Source organism: Mesocricetus auratus, unplaced genomic scaffold, assembly GCF_017639785.1.
Source record: "Mesocricetus auratus isolate SY011 unplaced genomic scaffold, BCM_Maur_2.0 contig_12885_pilon_obj, whole genome shotgun sequence".
Lineage (NCBI taxonomy): Eukaryota > Metazoa > Chordata > Mammalia > Rodentia > Cricetidae > Mesocricetus > Mesocricetus auratus.
In genome coordinates this window covers 16,858-32,172 of record NW_024432442.1, presented here as the reverse complement: position 1 = coordinate 32,172, position 15,315 = coordinate 16,858, and the positions used below count along the sequence as shown (strand labels likewise).

Below are 15,315 nucleotides of genomic sequence, written 5' to 3'. Positions count from 1 at the left end.
AAAAATAGATTATAGAATGGCAGAAATCTGACTGCCGTTTCCCCTCTGTCCTCTCCTCCCTGCTCCTCCCCTCTGCCTCATCCACTCCTCCTCCTTTTCTATTAAGTAAAGGGAACACCCCCCCCAGGGATATCGAGAAAACATGGCATGTCAAGTTGTAGTAAGACTAAGCAACTTGCCTTGTTTTAAGGCTTGGCAAGGCAACCCAGTGAGGAATTGGGACCCAACAACCAGTAAAGGAGTTAGAGACAGCTCCTGCCTCCACTGTTACGAGTACCACCAGAAGATCAAGCTACACAACTGTCACATATATGCAGGCTCCCTGTTTGTCGGTTCAGTGTCTGTGAGCTCCTATGCGCTCAGGTTAGTTATATATGTTTTAAGGGCTGATAATTTGGCTTTAGTTAACAAGCAGTTTCTGGCCTTAGGTCCAATTAGATGACTAATGACTCTAGTCAAGAAACAAGTGCAATTATTCCACCTTCTTGCTGTGCTGGCTTTGGTTGTGGTTCCTAGGAGTCACACCTATGTAGGACAACTGATTGTTCTCCTCTGTTGGCAGTTTACACAGGACCTTCCAATACTTTGAAAGTTAGTACTCAGTGACTCGAGGCCTCAGCAATCTATGGGGCCTTGGGTAGTAGATCAGTATATATCCCTGGCATACAAATGGACTTTGAGAGCCCATTCCACATGGAGGGATGCTCTCTCAGCCTGGACCCATGAGGGAGGACCCGAGATATGTCAGACTTTGGAGATCCCCCATGGAGGGCCTCACCCTCCCTGGGGAGTAGAGGGGGATTGAGGGGGATTGGGAGGTTGCTGAAGGGTGGGAGAGGAGGGGAGCAAGAGGGAGCTGGGATTGATAAGTGAAGCAATGATGCAGAGAAAGTTTTTGTCAAAATCCAATTTTCCTTTTTGTTAAAAGTCATGGAGAAGCTGTTAGGATTCAGGCATTATGCTGGCCGACCCCATCAGCTGGCAAGATGTGCCCACTGACATTCAGGCAAATACCTAGTCAGACTGGGGGCCCTATGACTGTATGTCACTACATCATGGGCTGCATGGCTATGTCACGTGTTGTGTGGCCAAGTAAGGCTCTGTATGCATGTGCAAAGTATCCTTTGTAAGTAAGATCCACCCGCCCCTTCTCTCTCTTCGCTACTTCCTTTCTCAATCACCACAACTCCCTCTTTTACCCTTTTCTCCTTTGATTTCATTTTACATTCCAACCAAAGTTCTCCCCCCCCACACACCTCCTCTCACATCTCCCATCCCCTCTCAGGTCCCTCCCAGCCCACCCCCATCCACTCCTCCCATCAGATAAGAGCTCCCATGGGGAATCAACAAAGCCTAGCACATTAAGTTGGGACAGGACTAATCCCCCCCTCTTTCAGGCTGAGCATAGCATCCCCTCATAGGGAATGGGCTCCAACAAGCTAGCTCATATTCCAGGGGTAGATACTGGTCCTACTGGCAGGGACTCCTCATGTAGCCCAAGCTGCAAAACTGTCCCCCACATACAGAGGCCCTAGTTCAGTCGCATGGAGGCTCCATCCATAGCTGTCAGTCCAGAGTTCATGAGTTTCCATGAGCTTGGTTGAACTGTCTCTGGAGATTACTCAGATTGGTGAATACCCCAAAAGTCATCACAGAGTCTTCATCCAGTAAATGCTGGCACCAGATGCAGAGATCAGCAACCAAGCACCAGGCCAAACGCCAGGAATCCAGTCAAAGAAAGGGAGGAGGGAACACATGAGTTTCTTAATAAACTCACACATGGGTTTATTGTGCTCTGTGACTCATTCCTTGACACAGCCTCTAGACAACTATGGAAGCTAGGGATAAAATGAAGCATTACACACACTTTTCTTTTAAAATCATTTGGTTGTAGTAGTTAGATGATGTGCCAGTGAAAGAATATTTCTAGAATCCCATAGGATTTATCAATGAAAGAAGTCTCTTCTTTGACTTCCCTAAGTACATTGATATTAGTATATGTCTTTGAATTAACAGTTTTACCACACATATATAAGGCTCATATTTATTGTTCTCATTATCATCACTATTTTCTCCCCCTTTCTATCTCCTGCGATCTTTCCATTTTTCTTCTATTATACTTACCTTTAAATTCCATACATAAGGTATAACATATCATGCTTATCTTGCTGTATCTCACTTATTAATTATTTCCATTTCCCTGTATACAACATAGTTGTTCTTTTTAACAAATGAGTAAGACTCCATTTCTTCTTATACATGCCATATCATCTTATCCTTTGACCCTAATGGAGATTCTATGTTATCTTTTCTAACATGAATAATGCTACAATAAAGGAAGTCATGAAGGCACCTCTATTGTCCTAATCATATATTCTTTTAGTAAAATGTTTCTTTTAGTATAACAGTTGTACAATTTACCACTCTCAATATGGTTTTCCTTGACAGAATTTGAAGTTAATATTTTAACTGACTTGCTTTTCACAGGTCCGATTGAACATATTTTGTTCAACATGTGTCTGATAAATTCGCATTTTAACTACTTTGTTCACAAATTTTACAAACTTTTTTACTCTAATGGAGTTAATATAAGAACAAAGAGTTTTCCAAAAACCTACTGCAAGCATCTGTGAGGTAATGAACTCATTCAGTAAACAGATCTATAGTGTATTCTCTCTTTCATCTGCTCATAAATCTGGACACAAATTTTAAAAAAAGAAAAATACCTATTCCTCAGGTATCTAATGCCAGCAGAGCATAATAAGCAGAGGTCATTAAAATAAATAAATCAAATATTGGTTAGTGGTAATAGTTATGAGAAAAATAAGTGTCACAAAGAAAATTGAGTATACATGAGTCTAGGATAAATAAACATCAGAAAGACTAAATAATTTGGCACTAGTCTAGAAGTGATCCACATCAAATGAAGAAGAATTCAAACATTTCAGAAACTTATATCAAAGGAAACACCAGTATAATTTGTCTGTATTGAAAAGTACTTTGAATAGAAATTTAGCTTATAAGATCATTATGAACTTAACATGCATTAAATTGACCTTTAGAACAATATTCTGCCATGTACACCTAAATATGCTTATTACATTAGACATTTATAAATTCAGTTTATAAAAATGAGTTATGCATAAAAACAGTATTTTTACTTTCCAAAATGAAATGACTATACTTTTAAGTATGCATTTCAACTTTATACACACACACATATACATATATATATATATATATATATAGAGAGAGAGAGAGAGACAGAGACAGAGACAGAGAGACAGAGAGAGAGAGAGACAGAGAGAGAGCCTGTCTATATTTATACCCAGAATTTGAAGATAATCTTGTATTTTTCATATTAGCGTGTGGCGCTATTGTATTTTTCACTCAAAATACAACTGAACCAATCTGAGATCTCAAGGAATATCCTGTGAATTGAAGTTTGCATATAGATCTTGAACCACAAGCAGAACCTGTGTCATTAATCAGCATAAAGGTATCTGATATTCATGGTCTAACCTTCAGATACGGATCCATTAAGATGTAAGCAGTGCCTACATTTTCTCCTAGAAGTTTCATTGCTTCGGGTATCACACTCAGCTTCCCCAGTACCATTTGTTCCTTTTGATTAGAGCGTTTTTATTGCAGCAACAGCAAAAAATACAGAGGAGGACTTTGTTTACATCCTGAGACTTTTGCCAGTGGAAGTTAGCAGTTGGCTAAGTTAGTAAATTCCAGCATATTTTACCTCCTTGTCACAAGGTTGTTGGGTCAGAAACAGGTGGGAAAGAAGTACTTATTAAAGGGGTTGTAACTATGCTAAGAACCTGCACCATTATAAAATCTTCAAAGTCAGTGAAGCTTTATTTAGTTAATTAATCTTTCAGATTAAGGGTAAGTGCATTCTGGAAAGTGTAAGAAGCATTCTTTCCAGAAATGCAGAAACTTTTGTTCACAATACTAACGATCGAAAGGCATGAGATGCTAGCCTCCTGAGAAGTCCATCTGCAAACTCACAAATGCTTAGGTTTCAAACTAGTTTTTCTTACGTATTTGGGTGAGTTGGTTGTGGATTTATAAAAGTTTATACATTTGACATATTATGAAAATCCCCCATGGAAGGCCTTACCCTCCCAGAGGAATGGGGGGATGGAGTGGAGGGCTGGAGAGGTGGGGGGAGGAGGCGGGGAGGGGAGGGAAAGCGAGCTGGGAGTACCATGTGTAAAAAGTTAAACAAAAATTTTTAAAAAGTTTATACATGATATCTGTTATCATTCTAATGTCTAATATCTAGTTTCTTGATATATTTTTAATATTGGGCCTCTATCAGATGTGGAGTTAGTAAAAATCTTTATTCTATAAACTGTCACTTTGCCTGATGATGGTGTCCTTCATCTTAAAGAAGTTTTTCAGTTTCATGAGGTCTCATTTATTAATTGTTGATCTTAGTACCTACATTAATTGTTTTCTGTTCAGAAAGTCCTACGCCAACAGGTTCAAGGCTTTTGCCCAATTATCAGATCCATTGCATATAGCTTCATGTTGAGGTCTTGATCCGTTTGGAATTGAGTTTTATGCAGAGTGAGAGAAAAGTTGGGTAAAGGAAGAGGCTACCTGGAAGAAATGGATGACCCTGCCAGGCTTGTTTATGGTCCAGGACTGTATTAACGTGGAATTCCAATAGAGCCCCCAGGGACAGGGGTCCCATCGTTGGGTCTTGTACCACTTCATGGAAGTGGAGACAACCAAGACCACAGGTGCCAAGCAGACTGGGGTCAACCTAGCCTGTGCAGTCAGCTCGGTGGCCTCCAAGGGAACAGGTCCCAGAAGTGGGAAAGGATAGTATGAAAGTCAAAAGATCCTAGTGAGAAGGCTTGGAGCTGGCTATAGGGGCCGCAGATGCCTTCCAGGCTTTTGACACTCCATGTTAGATTTCTGAGGCAGTTTAAAGAGACAGGGGGCTGAAAAGAGACTGGAGGCTGATCTTAGCAGAAAGAACTTTTTCTCAAGGCAGGGTTTCTCTATATAACAACTCTGACTGTCCTGAAACTCACTTCGCAGACCAGACTCACCTTGAACACACAGAGATGCACCTGCATCCCCCTCCCCAATGTTGAAATTAAAGTCACGCACCACCACTGCCTGACTATAAGTTTTTTTCAAACAGTGAGGGGTAGACACAGTGGGCAAGGGATGTCTGCCAAAGGTAGAGAGGACACTTGGAGTTTATATAGGAGATTTAGGTAACTTAATGCAACTTCTGGGGCTACATGTGAGCTGTAGTTTCTCCCTCTTGGAATCATTTTTCCAGAAAAGGATGTGTTTGTCTCTAGAAACTGCCTTATCCCAGCTATCAGGATGTGTATCATAGTGGGTGACTGAATTGGTGAGGATTGTAACAGAGAAGGGAGTGGAGTTTCAGCATAGGGATTTGAGCAGGGTCTGTGCGTTTGTTCAAGATTTATTCTAACAGGGCTTTGTCGTGGACTGTGGTAACATACCCAGCCCAGTGTCGTCTCACTGGATAAAACTGTTTTTCCTTTCCACACAGCTATGAATTAAACATACCTTCTTAGCTGGGTAGGATTTTGGGCACTTATCCTTATCCTTACTGGGATTTTGCCTGGTTTGAAGTTTTGGAGGTCTTGGGCATCTGCCATGTTTCATCTGGAAAACTTTATTAAAATGCTATTGCTTTAACATAATTCAACACCTTTGGCTCTTACAATATTTCTGCCGCCTTTTCTGCATAGACCCCTGAACCTTAAGAGTAGATGTATGATAAATACATCTCATTTAGGACTCCAGAATCTCTCATTCTCTACACATAGTCCAGTTGTAGGTCTCTGTGTTAATTACTGTATGCTTTCTGATCAGAGTTTAACAATGTATCAATCTATGGATATAGCAATAAGTCATTAGGTATTGTTCTATTGTTATTTTCATTTAGTACAATAATAGTAGCTTTTCCCTTGGTCAGATTTGGAGATTCAACACTGCCAGGTATGGGTCGTATCATGTAGCTGCCTTAACTTCAGTTTTTAAAAAGTGGTTGATTATTCCTTAACGTTTATGACACTATTGTACCAATGGATATATCTTGAAGGTGGTTCACAGCTGTTTGAAGGGTTGGTAGATGGGTTCCCTCTGGTAGCATGTATAACACCTTCTAGCACTATGAATGTTAGCAGCAGGGGTGAAACTTCTAATTTAGTATTAGTTTGATTTCTCCATATTCTATGCCATAAAAGCAATCACAAACTGTCAAGTGTGCTACTTGGTGAATGAGGTAATTCATTAAGGATAGATTAGTTTCCTGTAGTTACAAATTGCTTACAAAATACTCTGGAGTTCATTGTCAATGGAAATTGTTCTTCTACCTCTTACAGATGATGCCCAAATTTATTTATCACTGGCTAAAAACCCAGGTGTAAGCGAGGTGTCAGTCCTCCCAGAGGCTCCAAAGGAAAACCCTTGCTTCTCAGTGTCTGCGAAGACTCCTTGGCTGTTACACGTAACACCCACGTCTACGCTCCACATGTCTTTACTCTCTCTCTCTGTCTCTCTCTGTCTCTGTCTCTGTCTCTCTCTTTCTCTGTCTCTCTCTCTGTCTCTCTCTCTGTCTCTGTCTCTCTCTCTGTCTCTGTCTCTCTCTCTGTCTCTCTGTCTCTCTGTCTCTGTCTCTGTCTCTCTCTCTCTCTGCTGCGTGTTTCCATTGACGTCGTTCTCTGTTATACTCTGTAGAAGTATTTTTTTTGAGGCTATATGGAGAACCAAGAGAAATCTTCCCATTTCATCTACAATGCTATAGTTTTCTGTTTAAAATTTCAAGACAACACTAACTAACTCCAGGATTGGAATAAGGAATTTTGGGGCTCCAGGACTATTTGATAGCTTGAGACATAAAACACATTGTCTTACAAGAAGCTTTTCCTTTCTTTCCCTACAAGTGATTGCCTTGGCTGAAAAATAGCCTAATTGCTAGTTTCTTTATTTGCCCTCTGTTGTTTTTCCATCAGCTTAGTGTCTGCCGCTGAATCTACTGATAAAACTTTAACTATGATCTGTGGCTCCGTGGCCTCGTGGTCAGTGCTCCACTGCTCAGGTCATGACCTGGCAGGAATTACAGGCCCACCAGCACCAGCTCTGCTGCTGCTGCAAAACATAGTTTTTAATTAAATCTCTACCATTCTAGTTACCGATAAAGACTTAGGAGTCAGATGTTGGGATAAAAACCTGCAGGATCAGAGAAGCCCAACCAGTGAACTTCCTTTTGGCCAGAGGTCCAGCAGGAGGGCCTCTCACCACCTGGCTTGGGACCATTATTTTAACAGAGTCTCCCTCCTCTCAGATGACTTTAGCTTGTGTCAAGTTGACCTGAAACTATCTAGCACCATTGAGTCCTTGTGAACTTGACTCACAAACACATCGCTGTTAAGCCACAACCTTTCTTTTCTTACTAGTCCCCAAGATAACATATCGATAACACAATGTGAAATATTTCCAAACTTAAAAATTCCCAAAGTCTTTACAAATTCAAATACTTTCAAAGTTCAACCTCTTTAAAAATCCAAACTCTCTTTTAAGACCTATCTTCTCTTTAAAAGTTCAGTCTTTTAAATGTAGAGTCCTGAGAAATAAAAAATAAGCTAACTATTTTCTTACTCGAACAGAGAAATAAATACCAGGGCAGAGTCCCTATCAGATCAAAACGAGTTCTAATATCTGGGATTCACTTAAGATCTTCTGGGCTTCCCCAAAAGGTTTTTGTCACTTCTCGGGCTCTGCCCTCTGTAGCATACACAGCTTGTCTTCCAAGTTCTGGCAGGTTCCACTCCCAGAAACTGCTCTTTGTATGGTCATCCCATGATACTGGCATCTCCAAAATGTAGGGGTCTTCTGCTGCAACTGACTGAGCTGTGTTGTCACCAATAGTCTCTCCCAGGTTCTTTTCATGGTGCCAAGCCTTAGTTGTCTTCATGGTCCCTTCGAACCTGGGCCTTCAACTGCCACTGAGAATGTATCGTCACCAATGGTCTCTCAAAGTGCCAAGCCTCAGCTGCTCTCCAATACTCCTTCATGCCTTCAAAACCAGTAGCAACTGGGTGACTCTTACACTACCAAGTCTGCTGCCAGTCTGAGGTAAACCTTGGCTGCCTATGGAACTGGCAGTCATGTTACTTCCAGGCATGAAATAACAAGCTTACTGGATTTTTGTTTGGTCTGCAAATAAGAAGAACTGCCCCCTAAAAAATGGCAAAGGGGTTACCTTGGATCCTTGGCAAGAGATAATTTCAAACTGTAGACTGATTTTTTGACTTGAGTTCAAAAACCTTTGAATGAAGGGAATTTGCTAAAATACCTAAGAGTTTTACTTTTAGTCTTTCTCTCATCCTTCCTCATAGTGACCTACAGCTTCTTATGAGGGCAACCGTCCCCTAGGGGAAAGGAAACAATCAGACTTTTGTGGCTCTATTGGATGCTGGTTCAGAATTGACAATGATTCCAGGAGGACTCAAAGAAGCATCTGGCCCTCCAGTTACAGTAGGAACGTATGGAGGTCCGATAGTTAATGGGGTTCCGTCCAAATCCCAGCTCACAGTAGGTCCAGCGGTTCTTGAACCCAATGTGCAGTTACTGCCCCAGTTCCAGAATGTGTATTTGGGAAAGATATGTGGAGAAGTCAGGAGAATTCACAGTTTGGTTCCCCGACTTGTATAGTGAGGGACACTACAGTCACAAAGGTGAAATGGAAGCCATTGGAGTTGCCTCTACCAGGGAAAATGATGAACCAAAGAAAATATCATAGTCTTGGGGGAACAGCAGAAATTAGTGCCACCCACAAGGGCTTGAAACTTTCAGGTGCTGATGTTTCTTGCCACATCTCCCTTTAACGTTCCTATCTCACAGTTACGGAAGACAGATGTGACATGAAGAAGACAGTTGACTGGGGAGAGCACATTCAAGTAGAGGCTCTGGCTGCAGTCCCTGGACCTGATGTGTGTACCTCCTAGAGCAGCTTAACACATACTGGCAGGTAGTATGCAGCAACTGATGTAGCAAATGATTTTGGTTTTGTTATCTGTCTGTAAGGACCACCAGAAGCAACTTGCTTGATTTCAGTTGACAAGGCCAGCAGTATATCTTTGCAGTTTTACCTCAGAGACATTTTTAATTCTTCATTCCTTTGTAGTGACTTAGTTTGAAGTGTTCTTGATTGTCTCTTTCACAAAATGTCACACTGGCCCACTTTGTCAATAACATTTTGCTAATTGACCAAGTGGGTGTGAGGTAGCAATTACTTTGGGCTTGTTGACAACATGTATACTCACAAGAGGATGAGAAATAAATCCAACCAAATTTCAGAGACCTACTACGTTCAGTGGTATAGGACATACAGAACTATTCCTTCTACAGTATTAGAATTATAACATATTCCTTCTACTGATAATCTCTGACCCTAAAGGCCACAAAGTAATTTGTGTCAGCAGCAGTACATTATCGAATAGAAATGGTTTCTGGGTGATGGGGTATGAGAAGTTCTTAAAGGCACAAGCAAGTTGTATGAAGAAGTTATCCAAATACCGCTTCTCCTCTTGTTACAATGCCTTCTGTCCCCAAGCATGCTCCTAGAGCACCGTAGTGTGTGCTCCATAGTCAGTTGACTGAGGTAGAGAAGACCAGGGCCTGGTTTGTTCTGCACATTATGCAAACACCACCCAGAGTGGACAGCTGAAGTATTACCATCCCTTTCTGGGATAACCCTGAAAGACGCTGATGGAGGAAAATCTTTATTGTGGTCAGAACTTCAGGTTGTACTCATGGTCATATATTTTGTTTGGAAAGAGAAATGGCCAGTTATGAAAATATTCGCCAATTGGTGAGCTTTAGCCAATGGGTTGTTTGAGTGGTAAAAGACTTAGAAAGAGCATAATCAGAAGACATGTGTGAATAAATTTCTCCAAATTGCTTAAGGATATGAAGATACTTGTATCCTGTGCAAATGCTCATCAAAAGGTAACTTCATCAAAGGAGGAGTTCAATAATCAGATAGGATCATCTGTTCTGTAGACAGTCAGCCCAGCTGGGTTCCTCAACCACTTAATTGCCCAAATGAGCCCATCATCAAAGTGGCTCTTTGGAGGACATGCATAGGCTCTATAACACGGACTTCCCCTCATCAAGTCTGGCATGGCTACAGCTGCTACTGAGTGCCATATCAACACCAGGACAAATGCTAAAACCATGATATGACATATTTTCCTACGGTGACTAGCCAGGAATCTGGTGGCTGGTTGACTACATTGGACTGCTTCCTTAATGGAAAGGACAACACTTTATTCTCCGGGAATACTTAGCTTTGTTATAGATTTGCCTCTCCTGCACATAATGCTTCTGACAAAACTATCATGTTTTGGACTTCTAGAATGCCTTACCCACCATTATAGTACTCTACACAGTGTTGCTTCTGATCAAGAAACCCACTTCACAGTCAGAGAAGTGCAATCATGTGCTCACATTCATGGAATCCACCGGTCTTACTTGTTCCCTATCATCCTAAAGCAAGTGGCCTGACAGAACAATGGAAGGGCCTTTTGAAGACATAATTGTAGAGTCAATTTGTTGGCAGCAGTCTGGAAGGTTGTTAGTCAGTGTTCTTCAGAAGGAAGTGCATGCTTTGAATTATCATCCAACAAATTGTATGATTTTCCCCCTAACACTGAGATACAAGAGTCCAGGAATCAGTGAGCACAAAATGGAATGATTCAGGAAAATCTGAGTTTCCTGTTCCCATGACCTTAAGTTCTGCTGGTATAGAAGCTTTCATTCCAGAGAGGAGAGCACTTCTGTCAGAAGACACAACAAATATTTAGTTGAACTAAAAGCTGAAATCTCACTATGGCCACTTTGGGATTCTGATGCCCTTCCAACAGGCTAAAGAAGGAATAATGAAGAAGAATTTGGGTTGTTTATCCACAGTGGAGGCAGGAAGAACTGTGTCTGTAGTGTCTGTAGACATCTTTAAGGTAACTCTTAGTGTTAACATATTCTGTAATTAAAGTCAATGGGGACTGCAACAATCTAATCCAAGCAGATTAACAAAAAGCCCCAACCCTTCAGGAATAGTGGATTGGCTCACCCCCTCTAGGAAAAAACCCAAGACATCCCAAGATGCTTGCTGAGGGTGAAGAAAATAAATAATGGGTACTATAGGTATGTACTTTTATAAATACCACCTAAAGCTTATGACCTGTTTTAGAATGAGGGTTATAATTTTCATGATTCTGTCATATCCTGTTAAGAATGTGTTTGTACAGATATTTATGTCTTTTTCTTCAACTGCTTTATCATGTAAGGTAACATCAGTTAAGAGAATATCAGTGGTTATCATATTTAAATTATAGAATATTAAAACATCCTTCAAGGGACATTGTTACCTATTCTAAAATATGTAATGCATTTACAGCTGTACATAGGGTAGTTACATTGCATTTGATGTAATGATGGCCTAGGTAAACACATAACAACATGTTTGTGATTTTACATGGGATAGTTATATCATGTTGGGCAAAATTATAATGTGTATATTGCTTTCGTTTGGAAATTAAGCATGACATAGGAGATGTGATTGTGTGCCAATATGACAAGCAGTGAACTTATGATGGCTCATTTCCATAATTTAACCATTTTTATCACAAACAAAGATAATTTGCATGATTCTAGAATATCCGGGAGGCTCTTCATTTTAAGTCAATATGAGACTCTTTCAAAGAGATCCTTAGTTTTTCCCAGGATTTACATGGCGGTTTCTCAGTTTCCTCAAGGCTGACTTAACATCTTCATTCCTCAGAGAATATATGACAGGATTCAGTAAAGGAGTACAGATAGTATAGAAGACAGAAAGGAACTTATCCACAGACAGTCTGCTAAAAGGCCATATGTAGAAATAAATACAAGGCCCAAAGAAAAGAATCACTACCGTAATGTGGGCAGTTAGTGTAGAAAGTGCTTTGGATGACCCGCTGGAGGACTGATGCCGGACAGTGACGAAAATGATGATATAGGAGACGATTAAAGCCAGGAAACAGCTCAGTGATATCAGGCCACTGTTAGCCAACGTCAAAATTTCCATTCTGTATGTATCCATGCAAGCAAGTTTTATCACCAAGGGAAGATCACAAAAGAAGCTATCTACCTCATTGGGACCACAGAATGGCAGGTTCACCGTAAATGCCAAGTGGCTCACAGAATGAAGAATACCTACTGCCCAGGATATAGACACAAACATTATACATAACCTCCTATTCATAATTAGATTGTAGTGTAGTGGCTTACATATTGCTACAACCCTATCATATCCCATAGCTACAAGCAACATCATTTCACTTCCAACAAAGCTGTGAAGAAGAAATATCTGGGTCATGCAACCCTCAAAGGAAATAGTTTTGCGCTCAACAAAAAAGTCTGCAAGCATCTTGGGAGTGGCAAAGTTAGATTGGCAGACATCAATGAATGAAAGGTTACTGAGTAAGAAGTACATGGGAGAGTTCAAATGTGAGTCAGAGAAAATTATAGCAATAATCATGACATTGCCCAAGACTGATGCCACATAGATGGCAGAGAAGATGGTAAAAAGTAAAAGCTGAAGTCCCCAAGATTTAGAGAGTCCCAGAAGCACAAACTCAGATACCGTGGATTCATTACTGTGAGCCATGTATCCAATGTAAAGTCACCTAAATGAAAATCAAGAAAATATTACCATCACTGGCATTGTAATATACCTATTTCATAAAGAAAATTATGGTGAGCTTTTAAGTGTGTTAATTTAATTATACATGTATATAAATAGAATAAAATGTGAGAAATAAGTATAATTAGATATGAGTAGGAAAAATACAATTTATAAATTTTATCTTAAGGTTTTGCTTTATTTTAGCATTTTGGTTAGCATATTTGTAAGTTTAATGATGAATCCTTCAGAAGACTTTAAGAAGTTTGGGAGTAACAATTAAAAATAAACTAAATATTTTAGAATCTATTTGAAAGCAGGAGACAAAAACAGTTTATTAACTTCTCACCTTCTTTTCTAAAATCAAGAAAATATTACCATCACCAAAATGTGAAATACTAATATAACTCCATTTCGGTGTTTATTTAGTGGTGAGGAAAGACAAAGAATTAATAGATGGAGGGTTGAACAAGAAGAAGGGGAAAACACTATGATGTGCTTAAACATATTAACTATTTAGCATCGTGTTTTTCTGGACTCAACCAATGTGTAGAGTGTTCAGTCTTGCAACCATATATACACGCAGCCAAAAGTGAACCCAAAAGATTGAGTTTATACACATTTGTGCAAATGCACACACGTGTGTTGGTGCATGCTTTGTGTAACAATAGTCAACTGACAGAGGCTGCCAACTTGAAGGTGGCGGGGGACATGGGATGGCTTTGACAAGGATGACTGGGACTCACTGGAGAGAAGAAATGGGGGCCCTGATGAGGTCTACTAAATTAAAAACATCTTTTAAACGAGTCACTTTGATTTTAAGAATCCTATTTTTTGGTGTCTACTAATTGATAGTGTTTTTAGCTTTCACATTTAACAAACACAGTGGAACAGGATAATACTGTCCACAATCTGCTATAATTTCAAAATCTAAGCAGAATGGTTCAGATTCAGTGTTACATGTCATTTTCTTCCTAATAACTAAGATAATTTCCCACCAGTGAATATTAGTAAAAATTTACCACTTGTAAGCTATGTGATTGAGCAAAGAATTGAATGCCCCTCAAATTATTTTCATTTCTAGAATTTTAAGTACAAAAGGAGTTCTATTATGGCATTGTATAGAATTTATGTCCTCATACACAGAACACCTGTAAACTTTTTAAATGAATTTCTACCACTGCTGTACCTCATAAAGAAGTGTTTTCAGATTTCTAAGTATCTCATAGGAGAACCACTTTGGGTGAAAGATCAAGTTAGTTACATAAAAATCTTTACTACTTCAACATTACCTAAAAAATATGCCATTCAAACCCTGAACAATAGGTATGCACAGTTGTTTTTGTCTTTATTTTAACTCATAACATTTGTCTCACTAATTGCTATAAGTCTTCAAGCAAAACTTTGTGTTACTTTGTTAGTAACTCCATTCTTCATTAAGGGCAAATTTTAATAGTCAATAAATATTTGTTCATTTAATGGGTAAATACTCTTTAAGTAGGAAACTTGAAAGGGGTTATACAGGATCAGATAATGTTAGAATACAAGTCCCTGTTTTATCAGATTTTGTCTGACCCAAGTCCTTGAAAGATTACCCAAAACCAGTACAGCTGAAGTCATCAAGACAGAAAAGTGGGCAAAGAGACTTTCCCTCTGCTGGATGGAGTTTCCAACCAGACTGAGACAACAACTTCTTTTTGCTCATCTTTCAGTTGTTGATTTTTTTCATTAAATCATTTATTAATTATGTCTGTAAACAATATTCTCATAATCCATATTTAGTACTTACAGTTTTGACTTCTTTTACTTTCCTTTACTTCCATTCAAATTTAGTATTCTTTAGTTTGTATGTATCATCTCATCTTCTCCTATGAGTCTTCATATTGAAAATATCTGTAGTACAATTTTAACTTGGCTCTGCTCTTCTTGTTGTCAACCACACAACTGCAACAGCCTAAGGCAGTATAATACAGAGATTTATAGCTCATCTCAGAAAGCTCCTTTCAACTGGGGAAGAAATGTGCCTCTAGAGACATGTAGTAATCCTTGAGCAATAGTAATTTTGTTTCCTGAAATAATTTTTATGGGAGTAAAAAATGTAATTTTTTCTGGTTACTGTAATAAGGTGATTGATACATCTGAAATCCAGAGATTTCTTGGCACTGACAGACTCAGCCAGAGAAATGACTTGTCAGCCTCTGACTTTCTGCCAATAAGTGACTGTAATTGCTTTAGGGCAATGTCTGTCACTAAAAAGGAGCTCACTACTCAAAAAAAGCCAGTTAAATTTGTTGTCTAATTCTATCATTTGCATTAGACACCTAAAACTATCCTCCCTTAAAAATGGTTCTTCAAACATTTTAGGCTTTTCCGGTTTTTCTCCACATCTCAAGTCTTTTCACTGTGTTTTATATAAGCTTTCCAGATCTCCAAATATTCTGATGTATATTTCATTTTAAGTAATAAAATTGAAAATCAGATTCTATATTACTATGTCTATTTACACCTGTTTACCTTGTGAGTACACACATACATATGCACTCAAGAAATATATTAAAATGAATAAGAGTGGACTAACAATA

The 15,315-nt window shown here is 39.3% G+C and overlaps 1 protein-coding gene across 1 annotated transcript; it reads right to left on the bottom strand.

Annotated features, from left to right (window-relative positions):
- Positions 1-11,767: 11,767 nt before the first annotated feature.
- Positions 11,768-12,747, bottom strand: LOC121138348 (olfactory receptor 4K1-like). The gene has a single exon (XM_040741068.1). The coding sequence runs from the start codon at positions 12,716-12,718 to the stop codon at positions 11,783-11,785; it is 936 nt and encodes a 311-aa protein (XP_040597002.1). The 5' UTR covers positions 12,719-12,747; the 3' UTR covers positions 11,768-11,782.
- Between the last annotated feature and the right edge of the window lie 2,568 nt (positions 12,748-15,315).

Coding starts and splice junctions, on each gene's coding strand:
- LOC121138348 (XM_040741068.1), bottom strand. CDS start 12,718: ATGGCTCACAGTAATGAATCCACGGTATCTGAGTTTGTGCTTCTGGGA.